This window comes from Alexandromys fortis, unplaced genomic scaffold (genome assembly GCF_014885135.2).
Source record: "Alexandromys fortis isolate MF-2015 unplaced genomic scaffold, M_Fortis_MF-2015_v1.1 scaffold_25, whole genome shotgun sequence".
Classification (NCBI taxonomy): domain Eukaryota; kingdom Metazoa; phylum Chordata; class Mammalia; order Rodentia; family Cricetidae; genus Alexandromys; species Alexandromys fortis.
This window is the reverse complement of record NW_026067904.1, coordinates 12,605,260-12,628,417: the sequence shown is the minus strand read 5'-3', so window position 1 is coordinate 12,628,417 and position 23,158 is coordinate 12,605,260. Positions and strand designations below refer to the sequence as shown.

Genomic DNA, 23,158 nt, shown 5'->3' with positions numbered 1-23,158 from the left:
ACCTGTGTAAAGGTCAGAACCACTGGCAGGAGTCAGCTTTTATTTTCCAGCTTGTTGACTCAGGGTCTCTGCCACTGTATTGTATACTCCAGGCTAGCCTGCCTAGAGCCTTCAGTACTCCAGGCTAGCCTGCCTAGAGCCTTCAGTTCTTCAGGCTAGCCTGCCTAGAGCCTTCAGTTGAGTCTCCTGTCTCCCATCTCACTTTAGGAGTTCGGGGATTACATGTGTACCCCATTCTATCCAGCTTTTTGCATGGGTTCTGAAGATCAATCTTTGGTCATTATGGTTGTATGGCTAGGACTTTTATCTACTGAGCATTCTTCCTGGCCACGCTTCTTTATAAAAACGCACAGTAGTAACCACAGGTATATATATGGTAGCAACTGAACTAACCTAAAAGCAGTTTCCCCTCTGCATCCTGCTTAGCAGAGAGACATTCTTTGTGAAGAATCTCTGTCTCAGACAATCGTGTTTCGAGGAAAGGAGATCCACAAGCTATTGGTGGTAGCTGCAGGTCTTTGTAGAGAAACTTGTGCTGATTAATACTTGTATCAAAGGCAAGAGATGGTCACAGGTAATGTCTTCTGTGCCATTTCATTTCATAAATTTCTCTAGTCAGTGAATAAAATAACCTAGGAATCTCACTTGAGCTTTTATGCTTAAGAAATCCCTTTAAAGGGGCTGATTCTGTGCAAAGCAGGTAGCCTTATCATAAAGCGCTTCCTGGGCAAGCATGAGGGGCTCAACCAAGCTCTGGAACCAATGTGAAAGGTGTGTATGATGGCACATTTACAACCTCAGCACTTGGAAGATGGTGTTGTTTGTCAGATGACCTTACCTACTTCATCAGCTCAAAGGGTCAGTGATAGAACCTGTATCAAAAACCAAGTAGCATGCATATGCATACACACATACACACACACACACACACACACACACACACACACGAATGGCGGGAGGCAGCTAGATGACTCAGCATTTAAGGGCATTTGCTGTATAATCATGAGGCTCCTAATACCCACATGACAATCTTGGCATCCAAAAAATACTTATAGCTCCAGCTCCAAGACATCAGATGCTGTTGTATGGCTTCTACGCATATGCCTGTATACATACATACTCGCATGTAGACACATATAATTAAATAAATAAATAAAAACTAAATAGGATAAAGCCAATGTGAGTAATATCTAAGGAATAACACTGGTGGTTGACCTGTGATCTCTGAAAACACACACACACCAATGTGTTCATGCACACACATGCAACTGCACCTACATGAAACATAGCAAACACATATACATGTTCATATACACACAAATGGCTTCTTATTTAGCATGAGCCAGCTTTGGTGAATTGTCCTCAACAGTTATATTCTTAATGAAGACTCTTTCTTTGATTGCTCTAGAAGGATTCCTAGATTCACATACAAACAAGTAAAACTAAATAGAGATAATTAATATAATTTCTCAGAACTCAAAAATAAGGCAGGCTAATACAATGTCTTCATATGTTGTCACCAACAGAATTACTTAAGCCAGCTACAGTAGAGTCTGCAATGAAAAATTTAAACATACACACAGATTACAAGACCCTCTTGAGATAGATTGATGTAGCATCTCTAGGAGTTGAACTCAGAAATTCACAGTATTAGAAACTAGGTCATACCAAAGGATGTCAGCATTTTAAAAAAATGAAGGAAAAGACTGAAGTCCACCATAGATGCATCTACTTTGTGGTTATTATAAAAGGTTAGATAGATAGCAGGGAAAGTAAAGATAAGTAAGATTATAGTTTATATAATGAAGTTCAATAAGTAGAATTCCATAAATAATTCCCATAAAAATTCACAAACATGCACATTTTTCCCCAAGAAGTTTGGCTACTTCCCAGATTCCCAAGAACATTAGATGAAGAGGCAGAAGTCAAAAACTACCATACCATGAGTAACAACTTCCCACTGCCTTTATCATGCTCTGAAATACAAGGTCTTTCCCTAGACTAGTGGTTCTCAACCTGTGGGTCATGACCCTTTCACAGGTTCCATATCAGATAGTGTGCCTTTTAGATATCTACATTACTATTCATAACCGTAGCAACATTACAGTTATGAAGTAGTAGTGAAAATAACTTAATGTTTGAGGTCACCAGAACATGAAAAACTGAATGAAAGGGTTGTAGCATTGGGAAGGCTGAGAACCACTGCTGTAGAGAAACAGTTGGTTGACCTCGCCCCAGATGACTTCACTAGGCTTGTTCTTTGCTCTTTACTATCTTAATTTCATCTTGAATAACTGACACACTTCATGAGCTTCCTCTTTTATTTCATTATCCCTACACTACTTAGGCTCTTTGCTATAAAAGAGATCTGCCATAGCACCAGACCCTTTTTGGTTTATGAACACTGTTTGTCTTTTCATTGGCCTAAGTTTGTCTGAGAATATTGCTATCCAAACTTTTTCATTGCCTGTACCCCAATTTGGTTTCATTTATAATGCCTTTCTCTAACATCTGCTGCTGATGCTGCAATTTAAAGTGGAGAAAACAGTGACTCATCGCAAACTTCACTAGAATTTCACTTAGCTTTGGCTTGGGAACAAGTGTTAGGATTGGTTATCTTGGGATTTTTCTCTGCTATCCTGTATAAAATTGCTCATAGCACGGCATTCACACACACTTGATTGACATAAGTATCATTGGGTAACATAACTGTAATAACTCCATGTTTTATTATTCTTCATATTTAATTATATGATTAGATTCTAAGATAAAGATTGGGTAACATTTTTTAATTTTTTTTTGTAACCTGACTGCTGTTTCTCCTCCTTCCACTCTTCCATCCCATCTCCCTCCAACCTCCCTCTGACACCCACATCCACTCCTCCTCCATTTCTATTCAGAGGAGAGGAAACCTCCCATGGATAGAAATGAAACATGTAACATTTATTAGATTTTTTTATTTATTTTATTTTATTTTAAAAAGGAAAACAAACCATCTTTTTTTTTATTTTACATACCAATCCCAGTTCCCACTCCCTCCCCTCCTCCCATCCCCTTCACTTCTCCCTCCACCCCAAGCCCCATCCACTCCTCAGAAAGGGTAAGGCACATTGCTTTGGGGAAAGTCCAAGGCCCTCTCTATTATATCTAGGCTGAGAAAGGTATCCATCCAAAGAAATTGGGTTCCAAAAAATCGAGTACAAGCAGTAGTGATCAATCCTGGTGCCACTGCCAGTGGCCCCATAGTCTTCCCCAGCCATACAACTGCCACGTACATTCAGAGGGTCCAGTTTGGTACCATACTGGTTCCTTCCCTGTACAACTGGAGTTGGTGAGCTCCCATTAGCTCAGGTAGACTGTTTCAGTGGGTGTCCCCATCATGGTCTTGACCTCTCCTCATATTCTCATTCCTCCCACTTTTCAACTGGACTTTGGGAGCTCAGCCCAGTGCTCCACTGTGGGTCTCTGCCTCTGTTTCCATCAGTTGCTGGATAAAGGTTCTATGGTAACATTTAAAATATTCATCAATATAACTACATATAAGCATCCTCTTCTACATATGAGCACCCTCTTCTCCATTGCTTAGAGTCTTAGCTAGATTCTTGGAAATTTCTTGCCAGGTTTCTTGTTTGCCCCCATAATGGCTCCCTCAATCAAAATATCTCTTTCCTTGCTCTCATCTCTGTCCATCTTGACTATCCCATTCCCTCAAGTTCTCCTCTCCCCTCCTCTTCTCTCTTCCTCTTCCCTTTTAGATTTTTTAAGATAACTAATCTTTAAAAGTAATTATGATTTGAAAATTTGATATATTCCATTAAACGCCCATTTATATTAACTATTTCTATTATATTCATTAAAGTCTCTATGATTTTTATATTATAAAGATATCTTTTTACTTTCTGACTTCAAAAACACTTAGGTTTTTATTTATGCTTTGAGTCTCTGCCCATATTTTCTGGTTCATTTTTATTTGTAACATTGAAATTCCCTTTACTCATACTTGTTAAGATTTATAACTCTTTGCTTATAAAACAGAAATTACAGAAGCTTCTTTTAGTTATAAAGGCAGTACTGAGGCTATGTCAGGAACTTTTTTACCATAAGTTAATCATACGACTAGGTGGTTTTATGATTAAGTCGATACATTTACCTCTATTGCATACTGAACTTGTAAGATTGACAGTCTGAGCCATTTGCTTTGTGGCTGTATAATGGTATCTCTCATTCTACTCAGATTGGGCATGTCCAGAGAAGAATCCATAAAGCTCACTTCTGGACCAAACCATGATGGAGCTGAAGGGTGTTCCTCACATGGGAACTCTGGCATTCTGGGTGCTTCTGCACAGACTGCATTAGAAGAACAGCAGCCCCAAGTCATGAAAGGTTTGGCTTCCTCGGAGCCTGGCTTCTGCACTACCGTTTGTCCTCTGCTAGAGGTTCCAGTGAAGGACATAATCACAGAAGCAGAAGACATCTTTATCCCCGAGGAATCTGTGATTCAGGAGGAAGTGGCAGAAGAGGTAGAGACAAGTATCTGTGAATGCCAAGATGAAAAGAGCATGCCAGAGTTTTCTGAGGAGTCTGAAAGTCCAGCCACCTCTTGTGAGGAGCCCCAGTTGGCAGCCCCTGAAGATAACTTGGAGTCCTGTGTGGTAATGAATGATATTTTAGAAGCTTTACCTCATATTGAAGTGAAGATAGATGAGAAATTGGAATGTCCCCAGGAGGAAATGTCAGTTGTTATTGACCAGCTAGAAATCTGTGACTCTCTTGTTCCTTGCTCTTCATCTGTCCCTCACATCCTTGATGCAGAGCAGAAGGAACAAGAGACTTCCATAGAGACCAGCACTGTAACCCTGAGAGCAGGGCCATCTTCTCTGGAAAGCCAGTTTCCAAATGAGGGAATTGCTGTAGACATGGAACTCCAGAGTGACCCTGAAGAACAGCTCTCGGAAAACGCTTGTGTCTCTGAGACTTCCTTCTCCTCTGAGAGTCCGGAGGGAGCATGTGTCAGCCTTCCGTCCCCGGGTGGAGAAACACAGTCCACGTCTGAAGAGTCATGCACCCCAGCCTCTCTGGAAACAACGTTCTGTTCTGAGGTGTTCAGCACTGAGAATACAGAGAAGTACAACCAGAGAAACCCTCCTGATGAAAGCCTTCACGTGTCTTTGATGTCAGAAGCATCTCCACTAACCACCTCACCCGAAATCTCAGAAGCATCTCTCATGTCCAACTTGCCTCTGACATCTGAGGCATCCCCAGTGTCCAATTTACCTCTGACATCAGAAGCATCTCCAATGTCTGATTTGCCACTGACATCAGAAACTTCCTCAGTGTCTTCCATGCTTATTCCCTCTGAGACGCCTTTTGTATCTGGTTTGTCAGTTCCTGCAGAGACTTCTCCAATTTCTAACTCTTCCATGAACGAAGGAGCGGTGCATCAACAGAGAAAGTCACCATTGGGATCTGAAGAAGCTCCCTCTCCACAGAAGGATGAACCTTCTGTCCCCAGCAAGCCCATGGGAGAGAACCTTATCTCCCACCCTAAGCCTTTGTCCAGTGTCCTGGAACCCATCAGCATGAGTGCTTCCATTGTGCCTGAAGCTCTTCCACCTGAAGAGGTACACAGCCAGTCTCTGAGTCAGCCGCCTTGCCAGTCTCATATTGAAATGGAAAAGCTCTACCCTCCTTCCATCCCAGAACTTCCTTCTCCAGAAATGATGAAAATTAAAAACCACAGTGTCCTGCAAAGAACTGAAAGGAAAGGGGTGTCCTCACCATTAGAAGTCCCTGTCTTTCCTGAGGAGACAGAGACTAAGGGAAACGAGATTCCACCAGCTAAATTCCAGGATAAGCAGTATGTCCCATCAGTAGATAAGGCTCCATTTTTAGAAGGCTCAAGAAACAAAGCACATAAGCAGGCGAGTACACACAATTCCAAAACATCAGAGCCCTCCAAGTCACCTGATGGGATAAGAACTGAAAGTAGAGAGTCAGAGATATCAAAGAGGAAGACGATGGAGCATAGCTTTGGAATCTGTAAAGAGAAAAGAGCCAGGATAGAAGAGGACCAGTCATCCAGAAGCCTAGCATCCAACAGTTCACCTGAGAAGGAGCAGCCTCCACGAGAGGAGCCTAGGGTTCCCCCTCTCAAGGTATGGTGTTTTAAAACAGTTATAGAAATGTGGTACCCTATTTAGAAACCTAATTTCAGAAATTAATTAGATATTTCCCTTTTTTAGGCTTCACATAGAAAACTAAACTAATCTATTCATACCCACTCCAACATTAACTTATCTTTTAAAAACTGTATAGAGGAGCCTTCGGAGGTGGACCGGTTTCCAAGAACACTTACAACCCACGTTCTCTTCCAGAATCAGCATCCCCTATAGCTCCAGTTCCAGAGGATCCAATGCCCTCTGCCCTTCATGGTACTTGCAAGCACAATGTGCACACACACACACACACACACACACACTCACACACACACATACACACACATTTTTAAAATCATAAAAAATACATTAAGCCAATGCAAGACGATCTCAACCATCCACATGATTTTGCAAGAGGATTTAAGAACAGCAGGACATAGGGGATTCTACACAACATGGAGAGGTCTGGACTTTTGAGGATTTCAAGATACACAAGGAAAAGCATGAAAGATATGTTAAAGTTCCACGGGTTTGGGGAAGGGGTCAGAAGCCAGGCCAGGGCTGAGATGAAGGTCCAACAAATACTCAACACCCAACTTCCAAGGATAAGGAACATGACCTATGGGACATTTTTTGAATACTACCTAAAAGAATTAACAAAATTTCTTTATTAACTGAGAGAGAATGCAGTAGATGTGCCAAGAAATCCAAGATTTAGTTTCTGAGATATTAAAGAGGTGTCAGATGTCAACAAGTCATAGAGCTTTTTGGACAGTCAACCCAGTTTGGATACATTTGTTTTATCCTGGATCAGTTAATCTTCTAAAAAAAAAAACAAAATACATACTTTAAATAAGTTGTAGCTGTGTAAGGAAACTGAAAATTGAGGATGATTCAAAAGAAATCTCTTGTTACAAATTTGGTTCTGCTTTGCTATATTTATTTGTGGCCTTTATATCAGTTCATGTTTATACAGGGGATAATTTCTTCATCACATGTAACTATAGAATTAAGAACATCTTAAGCTTTTAAAAAGTACCAGCCTCTTATTTTGCTCTGTTACACCTTATTTTGTAGGTGATTCAGGATCTTTACAAGCCTGTGTTTTAAGAGTTTAGTTGTAGTTATTCTACTTAATAGAGCTGTGTCTATTAAATAAGATTCTAAACATTAAAAAGGCTACTGTAAATGCCACATAATAAATCAGTCTGCTGTTTAATTTCTAAAACTTAGAGAGGAAAACATAGATATACTTTTTGGAGGAAGTATTTTTTAGATATACCAATACTATTTTTCTAATCAAAATGTAAATGCTGTGTGCTTTATATAAATACATATATTGATGAATTAGGTAGGTATATGATTGATACATGATAGATGATATATGTCTCCAAAAAGACAGAAACTAAAGATGCACTTAGTATTTGACTCTGATCTCTTGATGAAGCAAATTTAGGTAGAATTTTAATATATTTAATTATTTAGACTAAGGGAAATATTAAAAATGGAAAATGTAATCACTCTAGCAAATAGGTGATTCTTGGCTATGGATTGGAGAAATTGCTCACAGAAAAGAGTTGTTTTAGTAGAAGTCCAGTAATGCATCCCAGGTAGGGAGATCCTGTACTTGTATTTGATATATATAAATATAGACATATCAAGGCAACATTTTACAGAGGTCAACAGGGTTCAAATTAATTCAAAAACAAAGAAAGTTACCATGTCAATATGCTTCTGTTTGGGAGAAAGATGCAAGTTTCCTAGGAAAATCTTGCTGGAATGGGGAAGGGAAAGACGTAGAGCAGATACCTGTGAACCACAGAATTGGGAGTCCACAGACTCCCTGTCACTGTCTGACTGTCAAATCCCTGGACAGATAACATCCGAATTTGAAAAGAAGGCAGCAAGCAGAGCCCTTCTGGCCCCCGTACAGTGACTCTGAGAATTTTCTTAATGATCGATTAGGTCATCGCAGTCTTACCATGGGATCCTGCATGCTAGTGCCTGTGTCTCCCAAATGAGTTCATGGCTGTTTAGCCTATGAAACAGCAAAACTAGGTAAGCAGCGTAGAGTGGGACAGGCACAGAGTACCTCTAGATGATCACTGTTAAATCACCCAACTCATATTTTTTTGAAACACAAAAGTGGTCAGTCTTCCACCCCTGCTTTTATGAAACAGCCACGACAACACAAGAGTCCAAGTCCAGCATCCTCTGTCTACATACAGATAATGTGTGAAATAACTGATTTATAAAAACTTCCATAGAATGCTTATTACATACATGTTAGCCAGCATGCCGGCTGTTATAAAAGTCCATCAAAACCATACCAACCTCCATCCCGGAACCACTGAGGTACTCAATGACCCTCCAGGGGACAGTCACCTTTACACAAAGCCAGATGAGCTCTATAGTCTTCAGGCTTCTCACGCAGAGCTGTTTTCTTTTGAACTAAATAAAGGGAAATTAAAACATCTCAGATGGTTTGTTTTTCTCTAGCAGGGAAGATAATTTTAAAGGTAAGTGTCTCTAAGTCTTTTTGTCCCCCCCCCCTCTCTCTCTCCCATCTATCTCATTCATATCTATCTGTCTATTTATCTATCATCTACTTTTTGAGGCAGCGTCTCCCTACATTGCCCAGGTCTCACTATGTAGCAGAGGCTAGCCTCAGACTCTCACAATCAGTTCTCCTGCTTACAAGTGTGCTTCCCCATGTATAAGCTAATCTTATGCTAAGACGCATGGTATTTGCTCTCCTGACATATGACTTTAGGAAAATCTTTAAGTCCTGCTAAATGAAATCACTTGTTGATATCTTCATAGATGAAAATGTCATTGTCACATTCAGACCGCATTTACTATTTCTTTATAACCCAAATGTACATTTAGATATCTTAAATATTGAGATATCTTTCAAATTATGAATGAATGCAGCTTACCCCCATCCACTAACTACCTTTTTTAAAAGGTAGATGTTCTCATAGAGACCAGGCCTGCTTTAAACTCAATACATAGCCTAGGATGAGATCGGATCTCACTGGGTTGCCTGGAACTAGTTGCCTAGACCAGGCTGGCTCCAAGGTCACAGAGAATCACCCGCTTCTGTTTCTTGAATGCTGGGACTACAGAGACATAACACAGGACTTCATGTATGCTAGACAAGAACTCTACCAAGTGAGCTGCCTCCATAGTCCTCATCCTCCCATTGAGTTACTGTACCCCACATTCCTCCTCACTTTTTATTAAGTATTGTTTCATTCTTCTTTCAGATACAGCTTTCTAAGATTGGACCACCTTTTATCATCAAGAGCCAGCCAGTCTCCAAAGCAGAGTCCCGAGCATCCGCTAGCACAGCAGTCAGCAGTGGTAGGAACACAGGAGCCAGGACCCTTGCAGACATCAAGGCCCGTGCCCAACAAGCTCGTGCCCAGCGAGAGGCTGCTGCAGCTGCTGCAGTTGCAGCTGCAGCCAGCATTGTCTCAGGAGCCATGGGAAGCCCAGGAGAGGGAGGGAAGGCAAGAACGCTGGCCCACATCAAAGAGCAGACCAAAGCTAAGCTCTTCGCGAAGCATCAGGCCCGAGTCCATCTCTTCCAGACCTCCAAAGAGACCCGGTTGCCTCCTCTCAACTCCAAGGAAGAAGCTCTCACTATGGAAGCCTCTTCTACCCCTGAAACAAAAATGGAAGGTTCCACGGGTGTCATCATCATCAATCCCAACTGCAGATCTCCTAGCAACAAGGCCGCACACCTCCGGGAGACCACCACTATATTACAGCAGCCTCTGAACCCACCTCAGATTCCAGACGCTGCCACTGACTTGTCTGTGCATAGTTCTGATGACAGCATACCTGTGTCACATTTAACTGAGAAAATTGTCTCATCTACCTCTTCTGAAAATAGCAGTGGACCCATGCTTCTTAATAAAAATCCCATCAACCCCATCCCCATGTCTGTCTGCAGCACTGCTGTGTCGGGAGCAATTAAAGAGCATCCGTTTGTGAGTCCTGTTGACAAATCTTCTGTCCTCATGTCTGTTGACGGTGCAAACAGTACGATTTCTGCTTGTAATATAAGCATGTTGAAATCCATCCAGGGATCTGACACTCCGTGCATAGCCCTTGTACCAAAATGTATCGACAGGACTCCTATACCTGCTGCTCCAGAAGGTACTGGAAGGTCTAACTCCATGGATGGTAAGACCCTGCTTGTGCCCAGCAGCAAGGCTGCTAACTTAGTGTCCGGTCAGTACACCTCTGTGCCAGCTCCCACTGTTACAAGTAATCTGCCAAACCATCTCTGCACTAGCTCTGTCTTGATTCCCCCCACGGGGATTAGTAACAGATTTGCTTCTGAGAAGATAGCCAAGTCTGGGAGTGAAGAACAGGCCACTGTGTCCATTAGTGCTACCATGCGAGCAGCCCTCAGCTGTGGCGATTCAGTGGCTGTCTCCGATCCACTGGTTTCACGCCCACCCATCGCAATGTTTTCAGGAAACATGCTCACTCTAAACTCTTACGATAGTGCTCCCAAACCAAGTGGGGAAAGCTTGGACAAAAATTCAGGGCCTCGAAATAGGATGGACAATTCTGGAAAACCTCAGCAGCCACCGGGGGGCTTTGCCCCAGCAACCACAAACAGATCAATTCCCTGTAAAGTCATTGTGGACCACAGCACGACACTGACCTCCAATTTGTCTCTGACTGTCTCCATTGGAAATGCAGAAGCAAGCATGGATCCCCAGAGTAGGCCAGTGAGGACAGACATAGCCATCCAGCCTGTGGCATGTCCCCAGGTGTCTGTCATTAGTCGACCTGAGCAGGTCACAGGTGAAGGTGTTGACCATGGTTCCATTTTCATTGCTACTCCCACAGCCAAACAGGACTGTAAGACACTGCAGGCCACTTGCACCAGTCTTAGGGAACTGCCCCTCGCTCTTCCTGATAAACTAAATGAAGTGACTGCCCCTAGTCATAGCTTTGCTGAGCAGGCACGAAACTCAAATACGTTCAAGAGTGAAGCAGACACGACCTGTAGCAATCAGTACAATCCAGGAAACCGGATTTGCTGGAGTGAAGACCCGATGAAGAACACGGGCCAGCCGGGGGTTAGTCACTCAGGTTCAAGTAAACAGAAAGACTATTCAGAGCAGAGTGGGCTGAAGGCTGTCAAATCCGAGCATGCCAACTATGCCCACGTGTCAGAGCTCCACCCTAGGACACTCATCACGAATGTCAGCCTTCCTGTGAAGCCCGAACCTCACGAAGTAGACAAGAGTTTTAGAATGGACACCGAGGATTTCCCTGGCCCAGAGCGTCCTCCCCCAGCCACGGACATGACAAACAGTGCTAGTGGGCCACAGACACAGGCCATGAAGCCTTCTGCCACGAGCCCTGCGGAAGAGGCTATTTCTTTGGCTACAGACACCCTGAAAAGACTTCCTAGTACAGGCAGCTCAAGCTGCCGCCTGTCTTCCGTGGAAGCTAATAACCCACTGGTGACACAGTTGCTGCAGGGCAACCTGCCTCTGGAAAAGGTGTTACCACAGCCAAGACTGGGAGCCAAACTCGAAATCAACAGGCTCCCTTTGCCCCTTCAAACTACCTCAGTGGGTAAGGCAGGGCTGGAGAGAAGCATGGTGGAAATGCCGTCCAGCTCCCCAAATCCAGACAGTAAAGGCTATTTGGCAGGAACTCTAGCACCACTCCACATGAGAAAACGAGAAAACCATCCCAAAAAGAGAGCAGCCAGGACCGTGGGAGAACACACCCAAGTTAAATGTGAGCCAGGGAAGATGGCGATGGAGCCAGATGTCAAAGCGGTACCCTGCGTCATCAGTCCAGGCATGAGTCAGCTAGGACACAGCCAACCGTTTAAGCAAGAACGGCTTACCAAGTCCTCCATGGCCAACAGGATCATGCCCAGCCCCGAGGTCAAACAACAGAAACGCCTGTTGCCTGCGTGTAGCTTCCAACCAAGCCTGTTCCATGTGAGCAAAAATGATGGTTTCCATGCTGACACTAGTACCTCACACAGACAGCAGTTCTACCAAATGCCCATGGCTGCCAGGGGACCCCTTCCCACTGCTGCTCTGTTACAGACCTCTCCCAAGACCCCAGTGGGCTGCAATACATTTGCCTTCAATAGGCACCTTGAACAAAAGGCATTGGGAGACGTTAATCTTACTTCAGCACCTCACCAGCTAAGACTAGCCAATATGCTGTCCCCCAGCATGCCCATAAAGGAAGGCGAGGACGGGGGAGGCACCACACACACGATGCCAAGCAAGGCAGTGGTCCATCCCCCACTGCCACTCCCACCACCCCCTCCTCCACCGCCCCCTCCACCCTTGGCCCTGCCCCCACCACCCCCTCCACCCCCTCCACTACCTCCACCTCACCCAACTGTAGATGTCCCATCGGATCAAAAGCAACCACCAGTTACCATGGAAGCCAGTAAGCGACTTAGTTGGCCCCAGTCCACCGGCATCTGTAGCAATATCAAATCAGAACCTCCTTCTTTTGAGGAAGGCTTAAGCAGCAGCTGTGAACTGGGCATGAAGCAGGTTCCGTATGACCAGAATGAAGTCAAAGAGCAGCTGAAGGCGTTTGCATTAAAAAATGCAGATTTCTCTTCCTATTTGCTCTCTGAGCCTCAGAAGCCTTTCACCCAATTAGCTGCTCAAAAAATACCAGTACCCCAGCAGCAACCGCTCTGTGGAAGTTACCCGACCATACACTTTGGGAGCACAAGTTTCAAAAGGGCAGCGTCTGCCATTGAGAAGTCCATTGGGATTCTGGGAAGTGGCTCGAGCCCAGCCACCACCACAGGCCTGGCCAGTCAGAACACTCAGATGCCAGTTCAGAACTTTGCAGACAGTAGCAACACGGATGAGTTAGAGCTGAAATGCTCTTGCCGGCTCAAAGCCATGATTGTGTGCAAAGGCTGCGGGGCCTTCTGCCACGACGACTGCATAGGTCCTTCCAAACTTTGTGTAGCTTGCCTGGTTGTCCGATAAAGAGCTGAGTGAAAGATACAGCGCCCCACCCCCCATTTTTAACATAAAAAAAAAAAAAGCCTGATTAGCCAGGAGTCAAATAAGGCATTGGCTTCTGTGCTGGCATATGTCATGAGGAGCAAGTCATCTGTTTCTTCTAGGTGATTATTTCTCACGTGTGTCCTACAGGGGAAGGTGCAGCACATGCGAATGGCTTCTCCTGTCCAGTTACCGCTCACAGCTTTGATGTGTTTCTGTCTGCGTATTCCGCTCACTGCCTCAGTCTTTTTCTTTTTTTCTTTCTTTTTTTTTCTATTTCAGTCTAGGCCTAGACAGAAAGGGCATCCTGAGTTGTCTAATCACCCCATATGCAAATGTTGAAAAACTATGACAAGCATGACCTAAGTTGGCCAGGTGTCTTCCCATAGATCGGATGTCACAGCAAGCATTTCTGCCGTGATTCTGTGGGACCTACCTGTACCCAGTGGCTCTAATCATAGTAGGAAGAGGAGCCTAAAGATTTGATTCTTTCTATTTACCCTGATGACAGAAGGTACAGGAAGGATGTGTTGTCGGTGGAGTCCACTGTCCCAGCTCTTTCCTCCTTTCTTACTCTTTCTCAGAAACTGGTAGAAAGCCTGAATTGGCTTTGGATTTTGTTTGCAAATTGTGGCTGAATATGCACTGCATCTGAATTGACAAAGGAGCTTCATGCTGTAGATGGTCTGATTCTAGTTCTTGGATAGCCAATAATATAAGATCCATTGGCTGATAATCATGGACCCAGCGTACTGTGGTGTTCCATGTGTGGTTTCTAAGAGCAAATATGAAAACCCATGCCCTAATATTAAAAATACACAATAAAGTGCTCTACATGCATGTATAATGAGCTGATGATATAAACTATTAGCCATTCTAAACACTAATCCAATCACCACATGGCAGTTGGGAGTGGGGAAAGCAACTATGGCCCTTAGTCACACCAGTGCACTCTGACCTTTGCAGAGATGGGCCTCTCCTTTTGCAAGCGTCATTGATGATAGGGACTATAGAAGGCTGAAGAAAGGGCAATGTTTTTCCAGAACCATTTCTTTCCTCTTGATTCCTGTTCTATACAGTTATCTTTGACTCTGAAATAACCCTTATTAAAAAAAAAAAAAAGATGTTCCCTCCTGCATGTGTTGCTGTTGCTTTCCTCATACCTAGGAGAGTGGAAGTGGAGAAGGGATACTGCATCTCACAGTAATCTTCAGTGTTTATCCAGTGAAAATTGAGGATTTGAGCTGCGTCCATATTCTGACTACTCTCCGACTAGAGACAGCTGTGCTTGATAAGGCTCTATTCCCAAAGCAAGCGCAGAAGCACAGGAGACGAAAGAAAGGAAAAGTACACCCACTGACCTTCAGATTCAGAGCACAGCATGCAGGGTGCCATTAGACCATTGATTGTGCCTCTAGAGTTAAAAGTGAAAGGATTTGGAGGGAGATCACCTGTGTCTGGGTAAAGGTGAAAGGTGTTTTCACTTTTTTGGGATGGTCTTGTCAATGGAAACATTTGTGACATTCCTTAAAAATGTATCTTAAAAAGTAAACTGGAATGAGTAGAAAATACATTCCCGAAAGAAAACAAACCCACTATGTTTGGAAAAAATATAACCAAGTGGAGTGGGGTACTTTCCTTTAAATTTACTATTGTGATGTTGCCAAATGTCTGTAGGTGACAGAGACATTGTTCTAACAAATTACTGAAGGTGCAAGATCCTTCATCTTAAGAAAGAAAAGCAAAGAAAGGCCTGCCTGTGGCAGTGACTCCGTGCTTCATGTTCTGTCACTGCCTTTCCTATTAAAACTAACAATTGACGATGGAAAAGTCAGTGATGCACTTAGCTCTATCCCAAGGACCGCAACCCTAGGGCTGGATTGTGAGCTGCCTGCCTGCCCAGGTGTATCTGCACGCTGTGCTTCTGCTTCTCAGTGATGCCCTTATGGTCTGCTTGGGTATAATATCATCTTAATTTTGAAGATTGTGCTCTTAGCCTCACAGCGGGGCACCCCAATACACAGTGACATTTGCATGCCTACCCCTTCCTATTTAATCGCTGCTATTCCAGCGTCAGATACTGTCCACACCAGCAGATTCTGAACTACAGCATCAGTACCTGACACCTGTTAAAGAAACCCAAGTCTACGAAGCCTTTGCACTCTGTACGAGAGGGACAGTTGAGGCTGAGAGAATGCTGGGCTCATTTTCAGTTGCACCTTTGTCGAATACTGCCTGCCAATTGCTTCCTGGGAATAAAGAAAAGTGTCCTTCTGTATGTTTGGATTTTTCACATAGCAAGTTTGGCAATTCAAATGTTGATAGTGCATGGATTCTGTCGCCCAGGTCCAAAGAGCATAACTTTTCTAGAACCTTCCTCTTTTCTGCCCCAGTTCAAACTCTCAATGTTCTCGTATTGTTTATTTTCCTGAGACATTATCTTTGGAATGAGTACAGTAATGAAATTCAGAAGCAAAATGTCGGCTAGGTGTTTCATAGGAATGCATTTCACGTTTATAGAAAAGCCAGCATATTCGAATTAGGCAAGCAGCTTCCCAGCTTCCTGATTCTACATGTTTCTGCGTGTGTGCAACTCGACAATGCTATTTACTCTGTGGTTATGGTGATGTAATGAGCAAACTTCACATGTGTGTTTTCCTGATCATTGGACACTATTAGTCCCCTATCAGGAACTGAACTTGCACATGTAACATGTATTTATTTTTAATCACAAAGGATGTATTTCTCAAAATAGCACTTTTGGAGCAGGGGAGGGAAGGAGACTGCCATGCCCTAATCCCCTCCTTGTGATATGCATATGCCTGAGGTGTATAAAACATTTAGCTAGTGAATGGGCATGTTAATAAAAGCATTCTGATGCAAATTCATTTTCAAAATGAAAATATTTTTCCTTCCCCAAAGTGAGAATGCAAAATACAGTGACCAGAGCACCATGGTTATGTAGAATATTTCCCTGTGAAGGCCTAGTGGTAAGAAACAAACTTGAAAACCTATGAGGCTGAGCCAGGTTGCTAGAAAGACTTCATGGCAGGATCTGTTTTCTGGGGTGAGCTGGAGAGGCATTGCTGACTTCTGGACCTCGGATATTCTTACTCAGTTCCAAATAAGCATAGAGAAATCAGCTGGTGCCCGTGGTGCTTCCTAATGTAGTCAAAAATATTGTTCTTTAAAGTACATGATGCTGCAAGCCTGATACCTTTACAAACACTCGCACAATTTCAGAAGAAGGACTTGCTGTGGCCAGTCTCCCTGCTCCTCTGGGTGGGGTGTGATGAAGGCTAGGTGGGAGATGCTGAAGCCGAGCTTCACTGCTGCCTGGTCCTAGACTAGTGTGGAAGCCCAGCATCCTAATAGCTGCCTGGGGTTACCTTCCCCATCGAATACACAGAGCTCAGACTCAAGGTCCATCTGTGTTCCCCATGAGAAATGTGAAGAGTCCTGGGACAGAACTCATCAACTGTCAGGGGCCTATGTAGCCAAAATGTCACTGTAAGAATTGTGTCGCCTCCCGTCCTCATGTTTGTCACTGTAAAGCAAACAAAAGGCATTTTTTACTATAATTTAAAGGAGCTGCTTTTTTTAATAGCATACACTATTTAGCTTCGAACTATATTTTGTAGTCACAGAATATTCTAGACTATAGAGGGACTTCGTTGTGTTAGTGCTGTCCACGAATGTTCCAGAAAAGTGCTTTACCTGGTTACCCCCCCACTCCCCGACTCTGCTGTACTCCCTCCTTGCTTCGCAGAAATCCGATCTCGTTCATGTTTTCAATACCATTTTTTAATGTGTTTATGTGTACTGTTCTTTCTTTGGGTCAGTATTCTAAATGTTTACATCTGTTTCACGTTAGCCGTGTAATGCCTCTTTTTTGTTCAAAGGCGGAATTTTCTCCTCTACTAAAACAGCAAAATGTGAAGTCAACCCGAACACAGCACGCATGGCACACACAGACTGGGGGCCCGGGCCCTGATTGTACACAGACATTTCCTATCAGCATACAGAAGAGTGAAACCCTCCTTCAATCCTCTACCAAAGAATATATTATTCCCACAGGAAAAACTCAGAAAGGTGTGTAAAACCCTCAGGAGGAGGAGCAGTTAATCTATGAGACTGCTACAATTGAATAATGTTATGCTTGCTTTGACACCTAACTCAATGTGACTGGCTGTGACAAGCATTAAGAAGGTCCTAGGCAGTGTTTTCTTTAGAATTCAGGGATCATGCATTCTTTAATGGTGCTGTTTGTTTTGTTTTTATTTCTTCTTTTCTACAAAGAATAAAAAGTGTTGCCTACAAAAGTAACTGCTCATGATAATGTAAGTTAAATGGAACGTCTGTCTCTCTATGTTTTTATGTTTTTCCTTTTCTCCAAGTAAAACTTTGGTTTCAGTATCAAAATATTCTGGAGAAAAAATAAAGAAATGAAAACATGAAATCTTTGTCATTTTAATTTATTAATGTCATGAGACTTGAACATTTCATTCAGGAAAATATAAAGAAAAAGCATATACCATTAAATTATCTCTTATTTTTGGTGTGAGGAACGTGTGATTGTAAGCATTGGTAACACTAAAAACTAAAATTTATGGTGCTGGCTATATGTATAATGCTTCATATTAATTTATATCAAAAGTATTCATGTTAAATAAATTGTTACTGCTAAAGTTAATTTTATATTACAAAACGAAAATAATCTTTTAAAGAGAATCGTTTTGGCTAGTATTTTGCACTAGCTGAGCTACTGTAGCTGTAGTTACTTGTATACAGTGTTATGAACCATTAGAACAAATATTGTCCCAGTCATGTTTATCTAGGTTAAGGAAATATGCACATCTTTCTGATACGATGAATCGGAAACCATTAAACATAATTGGCTGTTAACGCAGCTGTGCATTGTGCACATGGAAACATTGTCTTTGACCACCAGATGGCGAAAGAGGATGTTTGCTTTCAGAGCCTGGGTCTAAACTGCACTATACTTTTTTCAGTAACTGTTAACCAGTTAGCAACATAGTTCATTTTATTTACACTCACAGGCTTTTGTACCTGCTTATGTTGCTTTATTCCACAGACCTAATCTAGTCCAAAATCCACTCTATCGAATTAAGAAAACTATGGGGCTGGAAGATAGCTCAGCAGTAAGAGTTCTTACTCTTGTGGAGGACTACCACCTTCACCTCTCAGTACCAGCTCGGGATGACTAACAAACACTTGTACTTCAAATTTCTGCATATCCAATATGTTGTTCTTCTGGTCTGCAAGGGTGTACCTGCGTGTGAGTCCCCCCCCCACAATTTATTAGAAAGAAATTGAACAGTATCATTTCATTTCTTAGGTTGATATTTATTTACAATGATTTGAATGCTTTATGTTTTCATTTATTCATTCTCATGAAATGTATATGGATACAGAGTTTTGCGTAAAAAGATTCCTTTTATTCTCATTATTCATAGGACCTGTCTTGATTAACTGTCTTTCTTTAGATGTAAATTAGTTATTTGTGTCTGGATCTCACACTCCCTTAGTTCTAACCTGCCTGTCTTGCTCTAATCACAAGTAATTAAGACTCTTAGAAACATACTCTCCGGGCTAGAGAGGCTTCTCAGTGTCTCGGAATAAGCCTTGCTCTGCAGAGGACCCTGATTGATTACCAGGGCAAACAACAGCTTAAAACCATGTATACTTAGAACCAGGGGCTCTGACACCCTCTATGCTACCTGAAGGTACTGCACTCGTGTGGTACACAGACATGCATGCATGCCAAACTAGAAATAAATTAATAAATGTATTATTAAAAATAATTTAGAAATTAAACAATAAATTCATATTGAACAAAATAATTTAGAAACAAAAATAAATTAGAAGCAACCTCATGAGGAAAGTGACTAACAACAACAATTTGTGAGCTTTCTTCTCTGTAAGACAACTGGGTAGAAATCCTAGTAGAATATTTCTCAGTCCGTAAAAGTAAACGCAGCCTTTTTGCTCTAGATCACTTAGACCTAAGATCTCCACTGCTGAGCACGCAGTTATCCAGAGTGATAAGAAAAATGAAATGTTGGGCTCATCAAATGTCATAGCTAATACAGAAATTTAAGTGAGCAATGACTGTTAGTCCCACAAAACACTTCGATCTGAGTCATGGAGTTCAATGCCATTGGTGCTCACTGGTCTGGCCCATGGGTACTCTTACCACTTTACTTCCAATAAAGTTTTGTAGCTCTATTAAGTGATACCCATCATAGTGCCTGTTCATAAGGATATCTGATGGTAGAAGTAGGAATTGATCAATCCTAGGAGGTTTTCAATAAACCAAAGGATGTCTCTGACAGCAAACCTGTGGGATTGGCTGGGATTTGTGTAGATGAAGCTGCTCTCTGCATCCACTCTTCTCAGTGAGGAAGGCTTATGCAATGCGCATTGAGTGCCTTCTAGGGAAGTTGATTTCCTTGGTACGATTTTAAGCAGAAATTATCATTTACAATCTCACATCACAGATCTCCCTCACACACAACACACATGTGAGAGAGGTACATTTGTGTGTGGTATGTATGTATGTATATGATTTTTTCCTCATGCATGTGGTCGTATATGCATGTGTGAATACACGTGTGTACATGTGCATGCAGATACCCAAATGTTTACATGGGTGCTGAGGAATAGATTCAGGTCCTTACTTGCAGAGTGAGCATGCCACTTGCTGAGCCAATTCCTCTGCCTTCACAGTCTTTTGAAGGAAATTATTTCTGGGTGGTTCAAAGTAAGCTTCCCCCATACATAATGGAATATTTGAGAATTCCTCTTTGGCTTCTTCTAAGTAGATTTGTGGACACTCCTCATAAGGATGAGAATAATGGCCACTTTCAAAGAACATCACGGACACATGAAAGTGACACGCAGTTTTTATTGTTCATCTTTATCACAAGCTTCTAGGTTGAAAATAGACTTCACTTCTGATCCAACTATGCATCTCCAATCCCGCATCACAGTCTCACTTCAGGAAAGCAGGTGTGCTGACTTCCCATTTTTCAATAATCAATGAACATGTGGATTCAGAGGTGTGCAGGAGCAAGGCTCTATTAAGACTCGGCTTAATTAACTCTCTGCTATCCATTTCTCCTTCCGGACCTAAGAAAGCGGAGTTACTTCAGTAATGAGGAAGCAGGAATATCTGAGTGTCCTCACCACACAGAACTTGCAATGACGGTGTGTTTCCAACTAGGCAGATGTTCTACATATTGTAATGTAAAATCCTGCCTATCATTTCAAATCTCAAAATGATTTGAAAGGCCTGGGGAGAGGCCCCCAAGATAGCCTCTAAGGGAAGCTACTAAGATATTTCATACCCTTTCTTCCTTTACACTGTAGACTCCAGATTTTTCTGTTTGTTTGTTTTCAGTGTTACATATTTTCTTATAAAATATTTATCAAAAGATAAAGTTACAAGAAATCAGTTGATATCTTGAAATAGTCAACATTACAAAAGAAACTTGGAAAATTATCTTCAAATTAGAGGGCTATTTGCATGATAGGCCCTCTTATGGCACACCAGGGAAACATCAGGAAGACAGCAAGGGGTCCGGTGTAGAGTAGAGGCTCAGTCCCTAAAGCTCTTGCCTTGCAAATCTGAAGATCTCAGATCCCCAGAAGTCTTACTTTTAAAGGGCCAACATGGGAATGCCCTTGTAACCCCAGTGCTGCCGAGGCAGAGAGAGATCTCCGGATGCTCACTGACCAGCTAATCGAACATACTTGGTAAGTTCTGGGCTAGTGAGGTGCTCAGCTTCCAGCTTCTCTTTGCATGCCTCCCTCTCTCCTTCACCCATCCCAATCTCCTCCCCCTTCCTTTTCCTTCTCATCCGTCTTTTATTGATCTCTCGGTGGAGGATAGATGCTTTTGTGCAAACTTTTCTTTACAAAACTTCACTTCAAAAGAACCTGGATGGATCAAGACTCTGGTTCTCCAGGCAACTGAGTGAAACTGGAAGCAGGAAACAGGGTCCCCCAGGAATAGCACAGCAATTCGTCATCCAGTGCCTAATGGTCAGTGCTGAAAACTTACATACGGGAAACATTTTATGGATATGATTGTATATGCATATATATGTGTGTATACAAATATACATATGGGTGCAATAACAATTGATTTTTTAAAAGAAACTAAATTTGGAAAAAGAAGCTATGACTTTGAAGTAGAACAAGGGGTTATATGGGAGGGCTTGGGGAGAACAAAGGGAACAAAGAACTATTGTAATTTAAATACAATCTCAAATACAAAAAGAATCCTGTTCTCCACTTTTCATTGTATCAATTTTTACAGTTTTAACTGCATACATGCTCTCCCAAACACAGTAATTTCTGAGGATTTTTTTTTTTACAGTGCAGACTTCATTTTATTTTTTTCGGGGGGGGGGGTAATTTTAATGCCCTTGATGTTATACTCATTGCCTTACAAATAAAATGATAGAAACCCAAACTTCAGGCTAATTTGAGAGCAAACTATGTAGAACTTTTATGTTTTACATTAAGAAGAGCATCAGAGTTGCCGGCACTCGGTGTGCCCTGACTAGGCACCACAGAAGCACTCTGCGTGTGTGGCTGCATTAGCGCAGCAGCCTTGTGGGAAAAGATGCTCTGTGTGGTATTGCTTCAAATGAATGAACTAAAGACACAAATTAAATTGCTAAGGCTAGTTGAAATTTATACCTTTAGTGAGCAGTGCTAAATAAGTATTACCTTTCGGTGGAAATATTGAGAACAGACAATTCATTTTAAATTTCAAGAGAGTGGCATTGGAATGTTCTTTTGAATTACTCTGCTGGCTCTGACCCTGGTATGTACAGAATATAGGAACATCTCATCACAGACTGAAATTTAGAAGGCTTTGCAAGTTCAGGGGCCAAAGGGAGAAAGAACACTTTACCTCCAAGCTAGGTCCTTGCTCCTTGTGTCCGTCCTTCCTTCCTTCCTTCCTTCCTTCCTTCCTTCCTTCCTTCCTTCCTTCCTTCCTTCCTTCCTTCCTTCCTTCCTTCTTGTCTGTCTTTCTTTCTTTCTTTTTCTTATTATTAAAAAAAAAGAAGTGGTGGATGTTAGAACGGGCCAATTTATAGCCTTAGATTTTTCCAGGTAGAGATGGGTTGGTCAACTGCTAACTTTCTCTCATAGTCACTATTCACATAGTCACTGTGCTTCTCCGGCACAGCCTAGGCTAGTTTGCCCAGTGTAGCAGGCAGCAAAGAGCTGGACCAGTTCTCCTGTTCCCAGGTGACCAGATCCAGCCCACTAGTACTTCCACCACCAGGTGTTGAAGCTCTATTGTTTTGCCCAGTCAAGATGTAGGGCCCTCTCTCCTGACTACTAAAGAGGGTATGGGGAAGGGGGGCAGTCAGCTCTCCTGCCCTCATATGCTCAGAGCTAGCTTACCTGCTAGCTCACTCCAGACAACAGGGTCAGCTCTAGTGTGCTGTCCAGGTGGGGTGCAGGGCCTGCTCTCCTGTGTGCTGCAGCTAGTGAGGAGCAGGCCTTGCCTTCTTATTCTCAGAACCCTGGATCAGCTCTCTTGGCTGCTGCAGGTAGAAATGAGGGGAGGGGGAAGGCAACTTTCTCTCACCCATGCCACCACATGACAGATGGAAGTGGGGGTCAGCTCTGCTACCATCATGCTCCGAGGCTGATTTTCCTGTGTCCCTGACAATGGGTTCAGCTCTAGTGTGGTACCCAGATGGGGTACAGAGCTCACTCTCATGTTGCACAAACAGCTGGGGAGCGGCAGGGCCACTTTCATGACCCTGGGATCAGCTCTCTCACCTGATGCAGGTGACCGTGCATGAGCTGGGGGAGATCCTTCTCTCACCCATGCAGCCACATGACAACTGGGAAAGGGGGGGTCAGCTCTCCTGCTCCCATGCCCTCAGAGTTGGCTCACCTGCATCTATCACCTGTGTG

General features: G+C 42.8%; 1 protein-coding gene across 1 annotated transcript in view; it reads left to right on the top strand.

Moving 5' to 3' along the window:
• Asxl3 (ASXL transcriptional regulator 3) overlaps positions 1–17,576 on the top strand; it is a 109,729-nt gene extending 92,153 nt beyond the window's left edge. Inside the window, exons 9-10 of the mRNA XM_050135050.1 lie at positions 4,235–6,155; positions 9,425–17,576. Of these exons, the coding sequence (XP_049991007.1) occupies positions 4,235–6,155; positions 9,425–13,171 (5,668 nt within the window). The 3' untranslated portion in view covers positions 13,172–17,576. The remainder of the gene's footprint in view (positions 1–4,234; positions 6,156–9,424) is intronic.
• The last annotated feature ends 5,582 nt before the right edge of the window (positions 17,577–23,158 follow it).